The sequence below is a fragment of the Conger conger genome, chromosome 4 (genome assembly GCF_963514075.1).
Source record: "Conger conger chromosome 4, fConCon1.1, whole genome shotgun sequence".
In the NCBI taxonomy this organism is placed as follows: Eukaryota; Metazoa; Chordata; class Actinopteri; order Anguilliformes; family Congridae; genus Conger; species Conger conger.
This window is the reverse complement of record NC_083763.1, coordinates 8,908,765-8,926,927: the sequence shown is the minus strand read 5'-3', so window position 1 is coordinate 8,926,927 and position 18,163 is coordinate 8,908,765. Positions and strand designations below refer to the sequence as shown.

Here is an 18,163-nt window from a genome sequence, read left to right as displayed (position 1 = left end):
CACATTCACAAAGGGAGGCTTGTGGCTTTAAACTGCGTCTGCTCAGGATATCTCAATGGGAGGAATTATGAAAAATGCCTTTGTTAGGGGTGCCTTGGGTGACCCCTGAGCAGTCAGATACCCCAGGGGCAGTTCTCTTAAAGAAAACTGGGTTTCTGTGGCTGGTTCTAAAGCGGAGATCTGTTTCCTGGGTTCAGGCGAGGTAAAAGAGTTTGGGGGCGCAGACAGAATTATGGGAGAAAACGGGCCGGAATGCGGCTTGCCCTGGTTGGCACTGCGTGGAACGGATAGTAATTTAATATTCCACGGGTGATGTTATTTAAAAAAAATACTAAGGTGGTTTTATCACTGTACAAATCACTGTACCTTTGCTTCACTGTACTTATCACAAATCATTTTTCTTCATGCCTGGATGCAATCTTCGGAACAATGCACTAGTGCACATCCGGCAGGGAAATGTGAACTTGCTGTAGGTTTGAAGGGATGGTATAGATACCTGATAGCTGGACATTATACACGTGGAATCCGTGCCACCCCTACCGCACGCCCGTGGAAAGCCCAGATTAAGTGACACAGTGGAAGTGGTCTGGGAGAGCAGCTCGTAACTGGAACGTCTGAGCGTAGGGAGAGAGGGGGGAGAATGTAATCCCTTTAAGAGTGGGAACGGGACCTGCTCTGAGCGGTGAGCCCCGGGCATCCGTCCAAATCTTAAGAGGATTCCCGAGCAACCTTTCCTAAAAGTAAAGATGGCCTCTGTGTCACTCTTATCAAGCGATTTCCCACTTTTGCATGCAGAAAAATGTGCTGACCAATATATTTAATCATTACAGTAATACACGGTAAAATGTCCAGTGTTAAATCGACTCCAACAGGAACCACGTGTACACCGTAATAGTTAATACACGTGTACACTTTACTGTGTACTAGGAAGAAATAGTGGCCTGTATTCAAGAAAACCAGCAACAAACAGCCCGCCTTAACCACCTCAAAACAGTCAAACATATTTAAGAGTCTTAATAGTTGCTTTACTATTTATTTACACACTTTAAAGTCTGTCAAACACATTAAAGGTATTTTGAGTAGGTTTGTGAGTGGTTAGGTGGAGGGAGGGGTGTGGGAGCTAATATTTTTAGAAGATCTTTTTCCCTCTTATGAGATTACAGGATATCCATGCAGATTCTGTAGCTGCTTTACATGTTTACACTTGTGGGGAGGGTCTGTAATGACATACTTTGCAGTAATAACGGTCCACCCAGCTGGAAATGACAGTTAATCTTAAGAGTTTTCTTAGTCTGCTTACCTGGAAGGTGTCAGGGGACCCAGTCTTGTTAACCGAGTAGCCTAACGGGCAAACTTCTCTGGACATTTTACTCCTGAAGTGCAGAATACATCTTTTTAAAGAGGATTACATACAACATGCTGTGTCATCTGGTTTAAATTTCCCTGCTCTGAAATGTATAGTTTCTTAAACACTGAGACGACTAATAATTGCTGTGAAGGGATGGTGCAATTCTCATCTGTTAGGGGTCTCATTTACATCTAATGTCTAATTAATGTGTATGGTTTCGCTTCTGTAAAACACCTGTTATTCTGAGACAGATGGACACAAATCAAGTGCTCCCAAGCCCATATTTAAATTGTTGATCATTTAGGCCCGTCTTGGAATGAATCATTACATTATACTATTGTGCATGGCTGTACAGTGCTGTACAGAGAATTTGCTCCTGAAAATGTATGTGCTAACTGGAAAAATGATTGGGAGCACATTCAATTGGGATGCATTCCTGTGCTCCTAAACTTTTCACCTTGGAAGCACATGTGCTTTTTTTTAGCTTAGCCAAGAGCCCTCCTGATATGTTTTACAATTGTCAGATACAGCCTATTCAACCACATGATGCTATGCCCGGATGAGACCGTCTGTTTTTACAAATATCTAAACAATACATCGATTTACAAATGTAGTCCATCATTTGGACTCCCTTATGTGTACCTAGGAATAGCGAAAAAGAGCTAGTGTTTTGTTTAGAATGGGATTCGGAACTGTGGGAGGGGGTGCTCAAGGGATTTGTCGGGGCGGTTAGCAGATACCTGTGTCTGTCAACTTACACGCCCATCGGCAGGTTGAACACATAATAGTGGCCTTGATATTTTCAGTAGCTACTTGGAACCGCTGCTCCGTGCCGAAACAAGGATATTTTACCTTCCCTGGAATAATAGAACGGCGTTAAAGGCAGGTGATGCTTTTGCCCTTTACATTCTGCATGATGTTACAGTATTTAAAATGCTATTGAAATGTTATTTATGTTCTTATCATTGCGGTTAGTTGCAATGTTCCAACTGATGTTCTGTTTAAGAAAAGGCGTTGATTTAATGTTGAATCTACAATAGCCTGTTTGACATGTCTTTACAAAATAAATGTAACGCGAGTTTGTTTAACAAGTGTTAAACGCCGATTATTATACATAATTATGTTTTATAAATGTATCTTATGTGTCTACTTGTCTTCGTTTTAGAGAAACATCAATAGTATTTTATTTTTGCTGGAGGGAGGTTGATGACTAAATTAGTTAGGCTATTGGGTTTTCAGACTTACGAACAGTATAGTGAGTCCCTGTCGTTTTGGGGAGTTCGTTAGACATTTTAAACTAAATTCAAAGCGCATTCTTTCAACCTCCTTATAGCTCACGAACGAGAGTGTCCGCAATTTAGGAGCGATGATTCTGATGGGAAAACTTTGAGCCCTAGCGTCCCATTGTAGAATGCAACCACACACAAGCTTGAACCTTGACTACTGAGAAGTTGAAATGCTTAGCAGATAGCTTATGAAGTATTATTGCAACTGGAATGATGCGTTGCTGCAATCCGAAGAAGGTAATTAAGAATTTAATTAAGCTCATCAATATGTAATTAAATGCTGATTGTACGTTCAGCCAAGCCAGTCGTGATGCGGTCCATTATTCTAGTTTACTTAGCGAAACGTGGTACCATGCCGAGGGGCTAGATACTTCGTGAACATTTGACATGAAATCCCCTTTCTCTCCAGCTTGGCCCACCCTATATTGTTCAATATAATTGTTACGAGTAACACAATCCACTGTCACTATATGCCCTCAGCGATGATGCGATGGAGAGGCGTCCGAAACCAAAAAATTTGACGACTATTCGCAGAATGTAGTATCGGGATAGTACAGTTCTTTTCATTGTCGTCATACCTTGTTGAGTAGCTACTATAAAAGCAGCATGTTCCATTTTCTCTGTACTGGTAGAAGCAGTGCAGGCCTACCGGTAGGGACCGGTTCATAGGCCATGATGGAGTTGAAGAAGAATTTGGAAGAATGGCCTCCAGCTGAGCCATCTAATGACCGTGGCAGCACTGTGTGGTGCAAGAGCATCGTTCTGGCCTTCATCCTGGTCTTTCTCCTTATCGGGGTCTTTGTTGGCCTGTTAATTGGTGAGTGAAGTTTTTTATTGTTGTTGCAAATATAGAGTTATGTTGTAATGCAACAATTTTATGCTTACAAAGCTTTGTTATTTCCAGCTTACCTGGTGCAAGAAGAACACCATTTCTTGGAGACAGTGGAACTGAGGGGTCTCAAGTATGATACTGTATTGCAAGACGATATGTCCTCATTGTCCATCGTTCTCTCTTCCACCATCCAGGCCAAGGTAGGGAGAGAGCACTGAACGCTAGACTGAACGCTAGGCTATAGCCTCTCCCCATCATCCCTTTAGACCAAAAAAATACTGATGTTTGAGTAGCAGTGTAGAAAATGTCACTTATTTATAGTTATTTGAGCAAAGTGCAATGAATAATTTTCTTGGTGAATAAATATGAATATGTTTTGTTTAATAAAGAAAATATGAAACGTAAAGCTTTAAAGGCCCAGATTCAGTTTTTTCATGCTCCATTCATTTTTTAATGCTTGCCATGCTAACGGAGTACTTATTTCTGTTCACTTACAGATCAAACATGTCTTCATTGCCTCGTCAATAGCACCTCATTTCGTGGGCTGCAATATCATAGCCTTTGGGTAGGTGAAGTGTATTACACTGTCACTGTCCAGTACAGTCATTTAGCCGAAGCTTTATATCCAAAGTGACGTACAGTTTATTTAGACTAAGCAGGGGCCAATCCTACCTGGAGCAATTTGGGGTCATGGCCTTTACTTAAGGGCCCAACAGCTACACGTATCTTATTGTAGCTACACTGGGGCTTGAACCACCAACCTTCCAGGTCCTAGACAAGCACCTTAGCCACTAGGCTATAGGTTGCCCCCACACAGCTATTGCACATTTTCCACAATGATAAACTCAAAATGTAACTTTTAAAAAAAGTAAAAATTCACTGCCAGTTAATTTATCTCTTGTTCTATGTATAATTCCTTCCAACCTACAAAATATACGTTCCATCGCATCTAGACTTACTGCTGATGTAACGGTTCATATTCCAGGAACATCAACGGCAACGTGATGGCGACGTTTAGGCTGACCTTCCGCACGTCCAAGGCGCAGAAGTACTCTGACAACTTCATCCAGGACCTCCTGAGAGTGGGCCTGGCCGCCTTGTTCCATGGGCGCCCCCTGGTGGTGCCAGATTTTGGGGAGATCAGCACTGTCATCTTGTTGGGTACAGTGACCACAGGCCCAGTGCCGAATTAGAGGAGAGCGGGGTCTGTTGTGACACGGGGGTCCATTGTTATCCAATGTTTTTTGCCCGATCAGAAACAAGCCAGCCTGCTGTAAATCACATTGCACATACCCATACACATCCTCTTTGACCTCGGATTTCAACGGACCGGTTTCGTGTCACTTTTGCGCTCAGAAAACATTGCATAACAACAGACCCTGTGCCACAACAGACCCCGCTCTCCCCTATAGTTCATTGTGAGAGCCCTTTGGTCAGTTTAATGCTGTGTTCACGCTATATGGGGAGAATGACCGGAAGACTTCCCATTGCTCCTACTTATAAATGTTCACCTACAGTCTTTGGGAAACTCAACATGGCAGCCGTGTGTGAAATAAATATACAATCGTGTATAATAATAAAATATAAAGCATATAAAATGATATTATGATTTCGTTAACTTGAACAGTTGGCAAGTTCGTAGTCGTGGAAGCCATTTTTATTGCAGCATTTACACGCTTCCATGTTTTTTACTGCCATGTCGGAGATTTTGGGCTGTCAGAACATTCCCATATTTCCAACTTGGATGTTGACTTGAACAGTTGGAAGGTGGTAATTTCAGTAACGCTAAATTTCATTGATGATCTACTTTACCTAATTTTCTTTTTAGGTAGCAATTGACAAATGTATTTTGTCTCCTTTTCATTTGGGCTTGACAGGAGCCAGTGGGAAGTCCTTCTATCACATTGGAGACGAGACAGGTGAGCGTGTAGTCGCTGTCCCAGCTTTGGTTGTCCTAACGACGGGACTCTCCAGCGTGTTGGCCTGACCCTGTGGCTGTCTTCCTGCTTCAGGCACCTGTCCCGCCAGCACCTTCACCTGTGACAACGGAGAGTGCCTCACCAAGCCAAACCCCGAGTGTGACTTCATCCCTGACTGTGCTGACGGATCAGACGAAGCCCACTGCTGTGAGTGCCTCTCCTCACAACGTCGTAGGCGTGAAGACAAAATGGAGTCTCAAACTCTTTCAGTCTTTGTGATTTCCTTTCAATTCGCAGTCAACTGAGGGCTTGGAAACAAAGTTTGACTTTTCAGCCAGTCAATAACTCAAATTAAGCACGTACTTGGAGGAACACACCAAAAACCAGCAGGCATAGCGGCACTCCAGGATTTGAGTTTGAGATCCCTGGGTGAGGCTTAAGGCTTGATTTTTTCCAGCTGCATGAACAATAAAACACTGACATCCAAATCCATCTGAATTTACAGGGCGTCACATTCAAAATGGCAGATGACATAGCCAAGAGGCTATTTACAGGACATTATCGTTAATCAGTGTGGATGCACACATCATTATCATCGTAGTCGTGGTTATAGTTATAGTTCTTGGTGTGGATGCTCACATTGTTATCATCGTAGTTATGGTTATAGTTATAGTTCTTGGTGTGGATGCTCACATTGTTATCATCGTAGTTATGGTTATAGTTATAGTTCTTGGTGTGGATGCTCACATTGTTATCATCGTAGTTATGGTTATAGTTATAGTTCTTGGTGTGGATGCTCACATTGTTATCATCGTAGTTATGGTTATAGTTATAGTTCTTGGTGTGGATGCTCACATCGTTATCATCGTAGTTATGGTTATAGTTATAGTTCTTGGTGTGGATGCTCACATTGTTATCATTGTAGTTATGGTTATAGTTATAGTTCTTGGTGTGGATGCTCACATCATTATCATCGTAGTTACGGTTATAGTTATAGTTCTTGGTGTGGATGCTCACATTGTTATCATTGTAGCTATAGTCCTTGGTGTGGATGGGCCGTTGCTCTGGGTCTCAGCAGGGCCTGTATTGTACATCGCTCACCTGTGTTTTACTGTGTTCCTCAGCCTGTGGCACCCGTCCGGCCATGGGCAGCAGGGTGGTGGGGGGGGAGGACGCCCGGCACGGGGAGCTCCCCTGGCAGGTCAGTCTGAGGCTCCAGGGCCGGCACACCTGCGGGGCTTCCCTCATCAGCAGGAGATGGCTGGTCAGTGCTGCCCACTGCTTCGAGAGGTAAACAGCATAAGCAAGTCCGTTCGACCCAAACTGCCCAAACTCTCTGGGGCTTGTGTCATGAAGCAGGATTAGTGGGTTTGCTGGATAACTGCACAACTGAGTAAAACCCAGAACTCTACCAAATCCGGAACATGGACTGAAGTGAAAAAGTGCTGTTCCTGGTTTTACTCGGTGTAGTTGTCCAGTAACCCTGCTTCCTGATACAGGTCTGTAAGGGCATGCCTCAACTGGCGCAAGTTTTGTTTCCGCTGTGCAGGTGGGATTCTCTTGTCTGTCATCCTTTCTTTTGGTCATAATTAATGGATTGTGATCACCTGTGTGCATCTTCTGGAACCTTCAGAAAAGGCTGTTCCACTATTGAATATTCATCTTATGAAAGCCACAACTAAAACATAAGGTTTAAAACAAATAGAGCCTTTTTCTACCTGAGCATTGTGCTTCCTTTAGACTTTTCGTGATGCAATAAAAAGTATTTTCGAGATTGGACTTTCGAGATTGGGCTTGACGTTGTTAGAGCACAGATTTTTACCAGGTCCAGAAACTGCGTTGCGTTCCTGCCACTTCACAGGGACAGGAACCCGAAGGAGTGGACGGCGCTGATGGGGGCGAGCCTGGTCAGCGGGGAAGAGTCCGAGTCCAGACTGGTGAAGATCAAGAGCATCATCGTGTCCCCGCACTACAACCCCAGGACCACCGATAACGACGTGACGGTGCTGGAGCTGGAGGCCCCGGTCGCGTTCAGCCCCTACATCCAGCCCGTCTGCCTGCCCTCCACCGCGCACGTCTTCAGCTCGGGCCAGCAGTGCGTGGTGTCGGGCTGGGGGGCCCTCCATCAGTACAACAGTGAGTCCGAGTGTCGCGTTTCCCCGCTATCCTCCAACACGTCCCCCCCCACCCACACCCTCCTCCCTCCTGCTCACAGGCTCAAAAGACAGTTTCTGGTTCTAGGGCTTGAAATCTGAAGCCCCCTTTCATCCTCTTTATTGACGGTTTCTGTTAAAGATGAGCTGAAACGGAAGTTAGAGTCGTGCTAGCTTCCCGATATGATGTATACGCGAGTGGAACGGCTTTTTCTGGGTAATTTCTGAAGGGCGGGGGAGGTGATTTGACTGATGTGAAATGAGGAGGGGGCCGTCAAATGAGGATGCGTGCCGCTGTGTGAAAAGGATGTTGATTGTAGGGAAATGGAAAATTGACAGACATTTGATTGACATACATGTCCACTGGTACATCTTGTTTTTCAGGAAGTGGATGGAAAAAAACGTTGGTGTGAAAATGTACAAGTATTACAATGTTTGAATGTATACTTTTTAGACATGTTCGTAGGGTTATGAAGAATTGACTAAATTGAGGGGTGTCTTGGTGGCGCAGCCTGTAGAGCATTGAGCGCATGCTCATTGCGAGCCGTGACGTCGGCGGTTCGAATCTGACCGTCCGACATTTGTCGCATGTCTTCCCCTCACTCTCGCTCCCATTCTTCCTGTCTCTCTATACTATATACTGTCCAATAATTATAACCCCCAGCTGTCAGATCTGCGGTCTCCCTGCTCGTAGTGGTCTTCCGTTTGGCCGCGTTCTCACTGCATCTCTCCTCTGCGAGCAGGTGAGCTGCCCCCGAACCTTCAGAAGGCTGTGGTGAAGATCATCGACTCCAAGACCTGCAACAAGTCGAGCGTTTACCGGGGCTCGGTCACCCGCAACATGGTGTGCGCTGGCTTCCTGCAGGGCAAGGTGGACTCGTGTCAGGTGGGCAGCTGACGGGGCCCGGGGCCAGGGGCAGGGGATGGGCAGGACTTAATTAAAAGTAAATTAGCCCTTGTGAAGAATAGCCCCTTTTGAAGGTTTATTTTGTTCTACAACATGCGAGTTGCTTTCAATTACCGGTAGTGATTGTTACATCAGCATTAGAATGTTCAGTTAAGAACATTCTAATCACATATACACTAACAGAACTAACCTTTTGCATAGATTTTGCATAAATGCATCACATTTTGCATTATTTGTCACTTGCCCAAGATCCAGTGAAATTAACACTGCTGAAAAAAAGAGCTCAGGCTATGTTTTGAAACAGCTGGTAACTGGTAATTTCAAGCTGGATTTTACACCGGGGAAAGTAAATTAAATGTGCACATCATAACATCAGACTGTTGTCACTGCATTCCTGACTGTATATGTTCATTGTTTTTTTTATTTTGGGGGGGTAACAGGGTGACTCTGGAGGGCCCCTGGTGTGTGAAGAGGCTCCAGGGAGGTTCTTCCTGGCAGGGGTGGTGAGCTGGGGTGTGGGCTGTGCTCAGATCAACAAGCCCGGGGTCTACTCCCGCGTCACCAGGCTCCGGAACTGGATCCTAAGCCACAGCGAGCCCAACCTGGCTCATCCTCTGGGGGACCCAGTCACCCAGCTCACTGCCACAGCGATCGACACCCATCCCCAAGCCTTGATCACGTCCCCCGCACTGCCAGGTAACGAATACCCTCTTCAGCTCCCAACCTTTCCAGACGAGACCTAAAACCGAGGTCCTGACTCGCTGAGGTCATCAGGAAATCCCACGGCAAGATTAGGGGCATTCCCCCGGTGTCTGAGAAAAATTCCCAGCCTGGATCGCTCAAGCTAGCAACCAACCTCGCCCCCGCTTCAGTGTGTTAAAGGCTTGTATTAGATTCAGTTAATTGTGTTGGATGTACCTTGTGATTACTTGGACACGCAGTCATGGAGATGTGTTTGATTGGCAGCTGTAAACTGCAGTGGTAACTATAAGTGTGGCGCCGGAGCGTGCATCAGCAAGGTGAACCCTGAATGCGACGGGGTCGTTGACTGCCCCAACAGAGCCGATGAGAAGAACTGTGGTGAGTGTGTCTCTGTCAGTCCCTCCCTCAGTACCAGCACCTGGCGGTCGAGCTGCACGTTCACGCCCGTTTTCCGTTCTGGTTCCTCAGTGGTGGAATGAGTTGCCCTACCACTGTCAGGACAGCAGAATCCCTCCCCATATTTCGACGCAGACTAAAAAACACCTTTTCAGACTTAGTCCTCCCTCTTGATTTCCACCCACCCCCTTCTGATATCCCTCTTGTCTAACCATAACCCTTAATACAAATTTTTTAAATTGCACTTATGAGGACAATTTTGTTTAGAACAGCTATTCCTGTGTGTTTTGCTAATCATGGATTTCATGCTTTTAACTGAAATGAAGAACCTATGTATTTGTAAGTTGCTTGCGACTCCTAACAGACCTCTGGCTCCCTCCCTCCTGCCTGTAGACTGTGGGCACCGCCCGGCCGTGGGCTCACAGAAGATAGTGGGAGGGGTGAACGCTCGCAGGGGCGAGTGGCCCTGGATCGCCAGCCTGCAGTTCCAGCGCTCCCATCGCTGTGGAGCTGCACTCATACACTGCAAGTGGCTCCTGACTGCTGCACACTGCTTCAACAGGTACACTACTGCCCACTGCTTCAACAGGTACACTACTGCCCACTGCCACCCACTGCTTCAACAGGTACACTACCGCACACTGCTTCAACAGGTACACTACTGCTCACTGCTTCAACAGGTACACTACTGCTCACTGCTTCAACAGGTACACTACTGCCCACTGCTTCAACAGGTACACTACTGCACACTGCTTCAACAGGTACACTACTGCCCACTACTAAACAGGTACACTACCACACACTGCTTCAACAGGTACACTACTGCCCACTGTCGCACACTGCTTCAACAGGTACACTACTGCCCACTGTCGCACACTGCTTCAACAGGTACACTGCTGCCCACTGCTTCAACAGGTACACTACCGCACACTGCTTCAACAGGTACAAGCACCACTGCATCCCTATTGCCCCTATTTTTGTCTCATTTAGCAAAAAAGTAATATGATTTTTAGTCGAAATATAAGACTAAGATACTTATTAAGACTAGCTTAATAGAGGTAAGAAAGATTGCCAAAGAGGTAAGAAAGTTTGACTCATTACAAGATTTGCCAATGGGTTAAGGAAATTTCACTTTACACAGCAAAGTAACTAAAACAAGCCAATATCTTCAACCAGAGAGAAAAATAAAAAGTGTTTTTACAAGTGACTCTACTCTGTGCAGCCATCACACATTTTCCAACAGTGTAAAAAAAGAAACTCTTAACAAGTATTATAGTCTTATATTTAGATTTAAAATCGTGTTCTCTCTGCTGCACTTGCTTCTTATGCATTGATTGCGCAAAAAGAATACTTGTTGCGTTGTGATGATTTTAAATAGCGGGCTACATTACAACACGGGTCCCGAATCTCCCGCAGTGATCCTAACCCCGGCGGCTGGACAGTGGGCCTGGGCTCTGTCTTCCGGTCCGGGGTCGGGGCGCTGCTCATCCCCGTGGAGAGGGTCATCCTGCACCCCAGCTTTAACGGGACCAGCATGGACTTCGACGTGGCCCTGCTGGAGCTGTCCATCCCGGCGCCGCAGTCCTACACCATCCAGCCCGTGTGCCTCCCCTCCCCCACACACAGGTTCCTCAGCACCGCGGAGTGCTACATCACCGGCTGGGGCGCGCAGAGCGAGGGAGGTGAGCTGGCCGCACGTCCTCCAGAGCCTATCCATCCATTATCCTCACCCGGCTTATCCTGAACAGGGTCCATCCATCCATTATCCTCATCCGGCTTATCCTGAACAGGGTCCGTCCATCCATTACCCTGACCCGGCTTATCCTGAACAGGGTCCATCCGTCCATTATCCTCACCCGGCTTATCCTGAACAGGGTCCATCCATCCATTATCCTCACCCGCTTATCCTGAACAGGGTCCATCCATCCATTATCCTAACCCGGCTTATCCCGAACAGGGTCCATCCATCCATTATCCTAACCCGGCTTATCCCGAACAGGGTCCATCCATCCATTATCATGACCCGGCTTATCCCGAACAGGGTCCATCCATCCATTATCCTCACCCGGCTTATCCTGAACAGGGTACATCCATCCATTATCCTAACCCGGCTTATCCTGAACAGGGTCCATCCATTCATTATCCTAACCCGGCTTATCCTGAACAGGGTCCATCCATCCATTATCCTCACCCGGCTTATCCTGAACAGGGCCATCCATCCATTATCCTCACCCGGCTTATCCTGAACAGGGCCCATCCGTCCATTATCCTCACCCGGCTTATCCTGAACAGGGTCCGTCCATCCATTATCCTCACCCGGCTTATCCTGAACAGGGTCCATCCATCCATTATCTGAACCCGCTTATCCTGAACAGGGTCCATCCATCCATTATCCTAACCCGGCTTATCCTGAACAGGGTCCATCCATCCATTATCCTCACCCGGCTTATCCTGAACAGGGTCCATCCATCCATTATCCTAACCCGGCTTATCCTGAACAGGGTCCATGCATCCATTATCCTCACCCGGCTTATCCTGAACAGGGTCCATCCATCCATTATCCTAACCCGGCTTATCCTGAACAGGGTCCATGCATCCATTATCCTCACCCGGCTTATCCTGAACAGGGTCCATGCATCCATTATCCTCACCCGGCTTATCCTGAGTAAAATGTTAGGTTCACCCAATGAAGCATTTTTATGTTACGGTAGGTCAACTGACAACTCTTTTGTAGCGATGATCTAGGGAATTGTATTGGCTCCAATAAACCATCCTTGTTGTACAGTTCTCTACTCTTTGAATAATCTTTATTTCTTGACCTCCCCAATTTCCATTTCCAATTTCCTTACTCTCTTTCCATCCCTACCCAGACAACTCCAGGAGTGACGATGAACGTATTTTCTCATGCGTCGTGCCAAGTAATCCAATATCCGCCCCCTGTCTCTCTGCGCTAGCTTGGCTCTGCCTGGCTGTAGTGTCACTACTCAGCGTTCCTGCTTCCTCTCTCCCTCACACAGGCTCCCTGGCCAGCCTCCTACAGAAGGCTGCGGTCAGTATCGTCGACCAGCGCGAATGCCAGCAGGCCTACGGCAACGGGCTGATGCCCAGCATGGTGTGTGCGGGCTCCGCAGAGGGTGGGAGAGACACCTGCATGGTAAGGACTTCACACCGTATGTAATGTAATGTAATGTCATGTTGTTTGTACTCCTAGCTTCTCGCATCAGGTAGATGCCTTCTTACATTCTCCCATCGGTAGAAGCTAGAAACAGAGGCTAGAAAAATAAGTGAAGATGAGGGAAATTGAATGTAACGTAACGTGAATTAGGCAAATTGCTCCTTCAAATGTCAGTTTGAAGCCACGTCTGTTACCGACGTGGCATAAGCGTGGCAGATGGGGTGAGGTGGCCCCTGTAGGTCTATCATTTATACATTTCACAATAAAATTGTTCCGCAAAGGACGCCCTCGTGTTTCCTAACATCCAATTCTAGCTCCTAGAAGGAACATTTAATGGGTTGGAATGTCCTTAGAGATTTCAGGAGCAACGAAAAAGAAAAAGGAGGAGAAAAATATGTGATTGGAATGAGCCCAACGTGTCAGCAAGTATTTGTGGCGTCCTTTAATTCAGCAGCCAAATTGAGGCCTTGTGTGGAGTCTAGCCAATCAATGACTTAATCAGTTGTGCTGAAACACACCAAAAAAAAAACAGCACACTGTGGCCTTCCAGGACTGCAGGCAATCTGTGTCAGCCATCTCCCCATGCCAATGCGACACTGCCCTGTTAATGACGAAAGACCTACTTTTGTGCCAACTGTAATGGCCGCACAAATGTCTGGGTCATGAAATGACACTTTGAGCAGAGGAGGAAAATCCAGGTTCAGAAAAAGTAAAAGTTCTAATCGCCCATATTTGCTAATTAGCACAATTCTTCGGTCAGGAGGTAAAAATAATCAGTGAAATCAGCTGGCTCACGGGTGGAAGAAACACATGGCAGGACATTTACTTTCTGACCCCTGGACTTTGCCATTTTAGGTTGGCAGTAAAAAACCGATTTTGTTGCATTTTCTCCTGAAATACCTGCACTTTATCTAACGATACTTATCTTTGTCAGCGCTCGGTTTCCGAAAAACAGCGGCACCTCCTCGGTCACCCGATAGTGTAACTCGGTCAGCATCTCAAGTGCATCGGTGCCTCTGCACTTCCAATTAAAATCTATCCAGCTGACCTTTCCTTTGGCGGAGAGTGACTGCGGTCTCCCTGTGCCGCAGGGGGATTCCGGAGGGCCCCTGACCTGCCGGGAGCCTTCGGGCCAGTGGTTCGTGGCGGGGGTGACCAGCTGGGGGCGCGGCTGCGGTCGGATTGGCTTCCCGGGGGTTTACACGCGAGTCACCGCCATCAGACACTGGATATCCCAACACCTGCCCTTTTAAAGACGGACCGAAGAGAGGGCCTTTATTGCAGGCCTCCGTTCCGACTGACTTCTATCCACCTGTGAACTATTACTCTGCCGTCCGCTTCCCTTTGTTATTGGGAAGCGGCTTTGTGACCTACTGTGTGGATACCAGAGGTTCGGCCGACGACGCCTGCCAAAAATCCGAAAATTACCTGGAGAACACGGCCAGATTCTCTCCCCCGCCGGCAGAGGTATATAAATAAATAAAAACAGCGAATGAAAATGAATGGAGGGGAGAAGACAAAACAGTCACACAACAGCCATTTTCTTTCCACTTACACCTCAGTCCTCCATTTCAAAAAAGTGCTGAATGACTGCTTCAAAGGACGTGGAATTTTACCTGTGCAAAATATGTGAAAGTGGGATTATGGGAATTCAATATCCAGTGTGTAAGTACATGATACGGTATGTGTGGTCCATTTTCAGAACAATATTTGCAGAACACTTGCTTGGCCAATTTTTGCTTCTCCACAGGGTCATGGGTGACACATTTGAAATTTGGTGCTGTGAAACTCCTGTTCTAACCAGTGGGAACAGGATTTGTATAGGTACACTATAGGTTTTTTTTTTGTTGGCCTTTTTGATAATCACCCCTAAATTCTGACCGAGGTACTGGTGATATCTTGTACCAATCCAAGCAGCGTCCATGCATATTTGCATAAAAAGTATTTATTTTACTGTATTTATTTATGCATAAAGACAAAACCATGTGCCTTTAATTTTCTCTAAAAAAAGGTCACACTGGATTCCATGACAAATCAGAATCATTGTTTCTTGCAGACAATACCTCATCGTTTATGTAAAATACTGTATTACTGTATAATACACCAGACTGTAACCTCGTGTGAATCTATTTTCATTCCTGACCGAGAAAATATGCGTCACTTGTTGTGTGGATGTGTCATATAATTCAATGTTTTGATCTGTAAATGCAAATACTGCAGGTGCTGTGGTTGTAAAATAAAAGTGCCTTTATTCTGCAGTCCCTACAACAGTTTTGAATCTATTATTCTCATCTCTCATTTTTAAATTGTCAATCCATTTCTGTTCTGTATGTGGCACAGACCTAGTGTATTTCAGGGTCCAGAGAAGGGCTGTCCCGTCTTGTCCAAAAAGGGCCAGTGTGGGTGCAGATTTTTTGGTTTAGCACAGCACTAGGTCACCCAATTCAACGAATGGACTAATCATGGTCTTTAATCAAGACATTGATAAGTAGAATCAGGTGTCTTTGTGCTGGGCTAAATCAAAACCCTGCACCACACTGGCTTTTTGGATAAGACTGGACACTGCTTGGTGTTTTTTTTTTTTTTTTTTTTACTCATGAACTTGCTATTATGGGGTATGGCGTTTGCGCTTTTCTGTTTTCGTCTTTCAGTTACTCTGTAAAGCGCTTTACAAATTAAAGAAAAAGGCTATACAAATTAATTAAAATCGACACCCCTGGTCTGCAGGGAGGTTTTTCAAAAAAGGCTACATGAAAATATGAGAAAGTATGTTACACCTGGCTTTAATTAGCTTACATTAAAAAGACGTTTGCACCAAAACCCACGTCCTCCAGTCACCTTTCTCTCACCGATAGCATCTCCAACGGTCCCTCAAATAAGTCAAGTGAGTGAATAAAGGGAAGAGTTTCCCAGAACACCGATATGCCAAGCACACAAGGCAGGTTGGTTCAAGTCCAACGACTCTAACCCCCCAGAGGACACGAGGGAAACCGACTCGCCACTGTGGCTGACGGGCAGCGTGACCAACGAAAGAAAAGACCGCAATAAAAACGTTTTGTCCCCGGTGAGTATCCTGATAAAGGAATGCTTGCAGGATAGGGCACTGATGTTACACATACCAAAACAAAGTTGTGGCTGAAATCTCCCCATGAATTAGACCGTTTATACAGTAAAGATGGTATGATAAGCCATTTCACCCCTTCACCCCCAAGAGCGCCGGTGTATACAGCCTGAGACTTGAAGCACGTACTGACGCACACGGCATTCAGACAGTAGTGACAATGAGGCATTACATAATATTTCATAACATAATACAACAACGAGGTATTGTGTAGTCCGTTCAAGCTCCAAATTAATCACATCTACAACTAGTGTCCCGTTAACAGAATTGAAAATTATATCAAGGAGTAAAATAATCCTCATGAAAGAGGACAACGTCTGCAGAGACAGTCCACAGCTGCAGACGCAATGCACTGGTGGAGGTCTGCTTGGAAGTCGGCATGGAGGCTTGGACTGCCATGTTTTGATTTTTGCACCCTCGGTGAAGCGTCTTTGCTATAAGATTTCAACAGGACTGTAGCAGGACAGGGTCGATGCGATGGTCAGATCCGCGCCCTTTCCCTCTGCAGTCGGGAGTTGTACGCCCTGGATACAGTGTTCCACGCGTCCATGTATCGATCCATGCACATGGCGATGCATTTCTGTACAAACAAAAGTGATTTCAACATCAAATCAGTCAATGCCGATCATGGCCGGTTGGTGTCTATAGCCAGCGCCTGTAGGTAGGTAGACACAAAACAAGAACGAAATCCGGAACCAACTGCTGTCCACGCTGATTTACCTGTTCAGAATTATCCAGTGTGCCCCCAGGTTTGCCAATGCACTTCTTGAAACATTTATCGGTCATCCTCTGCAAGACACGAAGCCATTTTTTAGAATTATGACACTACTACTGAACTACGACATTTCCATTATAACTTAGATAACCAGAGACTGTTCTAGACGATAAACGTAGGCATTCTTACATTCTACAATTCATCATTGAGAACAGGCCGTCTGATCGGATCAATCCCCATAAACCTATCTTTTTAAAAAGCTTAAAACACTTTTAACGAGCAAGCTTGACAATTGTAATGTAGTTAGCTAGCTGTCTCGTTTGTAAAAAGAATATGGTACAGGTAACATCAGTTGGCTGGGAGGTAAGTAAACCGCGGAAAAGAATGTAAAGAATGTAATCACATTCAAGCAATCGCTTAATTTATTTTGAAGACAAGCGTGTTGGGGAAATATGGACAGTCCGTCGCCCGGCTTTAGCATGTGGGCATGCCAAGGTAATACTTGCCTGCAAGAGCTCCTGTGCATTCGCCACTGCTATCTGTACTTTCACCTGTTCCATTATTGTACCGGTGTCCATTTTACCGGATCCGCCGGTCGAGGAAAAATCGGAGGTAAAGTTATCCATATTATTCGGTCTAGTACACAAAGTGGCCTTTTGTAAGCGCAAAACACTCAAACTAAAAGTCACACGTGATTGTAACTACAGCACCAAATCGCTCTATGCCCTTGAAAAGCGCCGGATATCGTACGCAACTTCCTGTACAATGAAATGTGGGAACTGTGGTCATTCATATGCGAGTATTTCAGTTCAGTGTGTGCGACCCATTGACATGTTTTTTTGTGTGTATGTTCCGCAGATGGAACATGAGCATAGCTAAGCAGACCGTTATTGCCTACAGTCTATGGTTCTTCCACACCTTCACGACAGCTAGGTTTAGCTAACTAGCCAACAAGCGAATGCGGTGTACTGGCGCAGTCTTCACTTTCACCTCACAAAACCCCTACCTCCTCTGGGCGGTACCAAAATGCACGGAGGATAGTATCATCATTACACAAATGATGTTACTGTAGTGCTAGGCAGATGTAGTAAAACTTGTTTGTTTAGCCTAATCCTACGGTTGAACGAACAAAGATTTGTTTTCATCGCTGTACTACCATCACCACTGCTATTACTTCTACTACTATTTTATATTCTCAATTTAGCTCGTTTGCTGGATGAATAGCAGGCTAATATACTAATTTAACTATATAACTTGAACCTTTGCCAAGCAAACAGTTTGTTTTCTAGACAAATATAGGCCTGTATCTAGTTATTATTCTCATTGTTGTGATTTTTAGTTGGGGGTGGTCGTGATGGTGATAATGACGTTGCTCTGACTGATACTCTTAACTAACTGAACAATACTTTCAACTGGTTTATTTTTAATCAGACTGCAAAACCCTACGTTCCCAATGCGCTGTATACTAACGAACATGAGGAAATCCCACGCGAATTTAACATTTAGTGATCCCCATGTGGACACAAGGTGGCGCCATCTTGCAACATATAAGGAGGAATGATTACGATTATGGAGTAGCACAGCATTATCAAATATTACACAGCCCATC

At 45.5% G+C, this 18,163-nt stretch overlaps 2 protein-coding genes across 2 annotated transcripts; one reads left to right on the top strand and one right to left on the bottom strand.

Annotated features, from left to right (window-relative positions):
• The first annotated feature begins 3,309 nt into the window (after nt 1-3,309).
• Nucleotides 3,310-13,971, top strand: tmprss9 (transmembrane serine protease 9). The gene is made up of 15 exons (XM_061240623.1): nt 3,310-3,451; nt 3,539-3,666; nt 3,964-4,031; nt 4,452-4,627; nt 5,344-5,385; nt 5,479-5,592; nt 6,510-6,675; nt 7,247-7,521; nt 8,282-8,424; nt 8,886-9,141; nt 9,412-9,525; nt 9,937-10,105; nt 10,960-11,225; nt 12,561-12,697; nt 13,810-13,971. The coding sequence occupies exons 1-15, from the start codon at nt 3,310-3,312 to the stop codon at nt 13,969-13,971; spliced, it is 2,358 nt and encodes a 785-aa protein (XP_061096607.1).
• A 1,514-nt stretch (nt 13,972-15,485) lies between these two features.
• On the bottom strand, nt 15,486-17,493 carry timm13 (translocase of inner mitochondrial membrane 13 homolog (yeast)). The gene is made up of 3 exons (XM_061239613.1): nt 17,061-17,493; nt 16,560-16,628; nt 15,486-16,419 (listed from the first exon to the last, which is right to left on the bottom strand). The coding sequence occupies exons 1-3, from the start codon at nt 17,178-17,180 to the stop codon at nt 16,321-16,323; spliced, it is 288 nt and encodes a 95-aa protein (XP_061095597.1). The 5' UTR covers nt 17,181-17,493; the 3' UTR covers nt 15,486-16,320.
• Between the last annotated feature and the right edge of the window lie 670 nt (nt 17,494-18,163).

Bases quoted from the DNA above. Each gene is read 5' to 3' on its own strand.
- tmprss9 (XM_061240623.1), top strand. From the start codon at position 3,310: ATGGAGTTGAAGAAGAATTTGGAAGAATGGCCTCCAGCTGAGCCATCT. The intron at 4,628-5,343 runs GTACAGTGACCA...TGGGCTTGACAG, and splicing joins CAGCACTGTCATCTTGTTGG to GAGCCAGTGGGAAGTCCTTC. The intron at 5,593-6,509 runs GTGAGTGCCTCT...TGTGTTCCTCAG, and splicing joins ATCAGACGAAGCCCACTGCT to CCTGTGGCACCCGTCCGGCC.
- timm13 (XM_061239613.1), bottom strand. From the start codon at position 17,180: ATGGATAACTTTACCTCCGATTTTTCCTCGACCGGCGGATCCGGTAAA. The intron at 16,629-17,060 runs GCAAGTATTACC...CGTGTCTTGCAG, and splicing joins ATGCACAGGAGCTCTTGCAG to AGGATGACCGATAAATGTTT. The intron at 16,420-16,559 runs GTAAATCAGCGT...TTGTTTGTACAG, and splicing joins CACTGGATAATTCTGAACAG to AAATGCATCGCCATGTGCAT.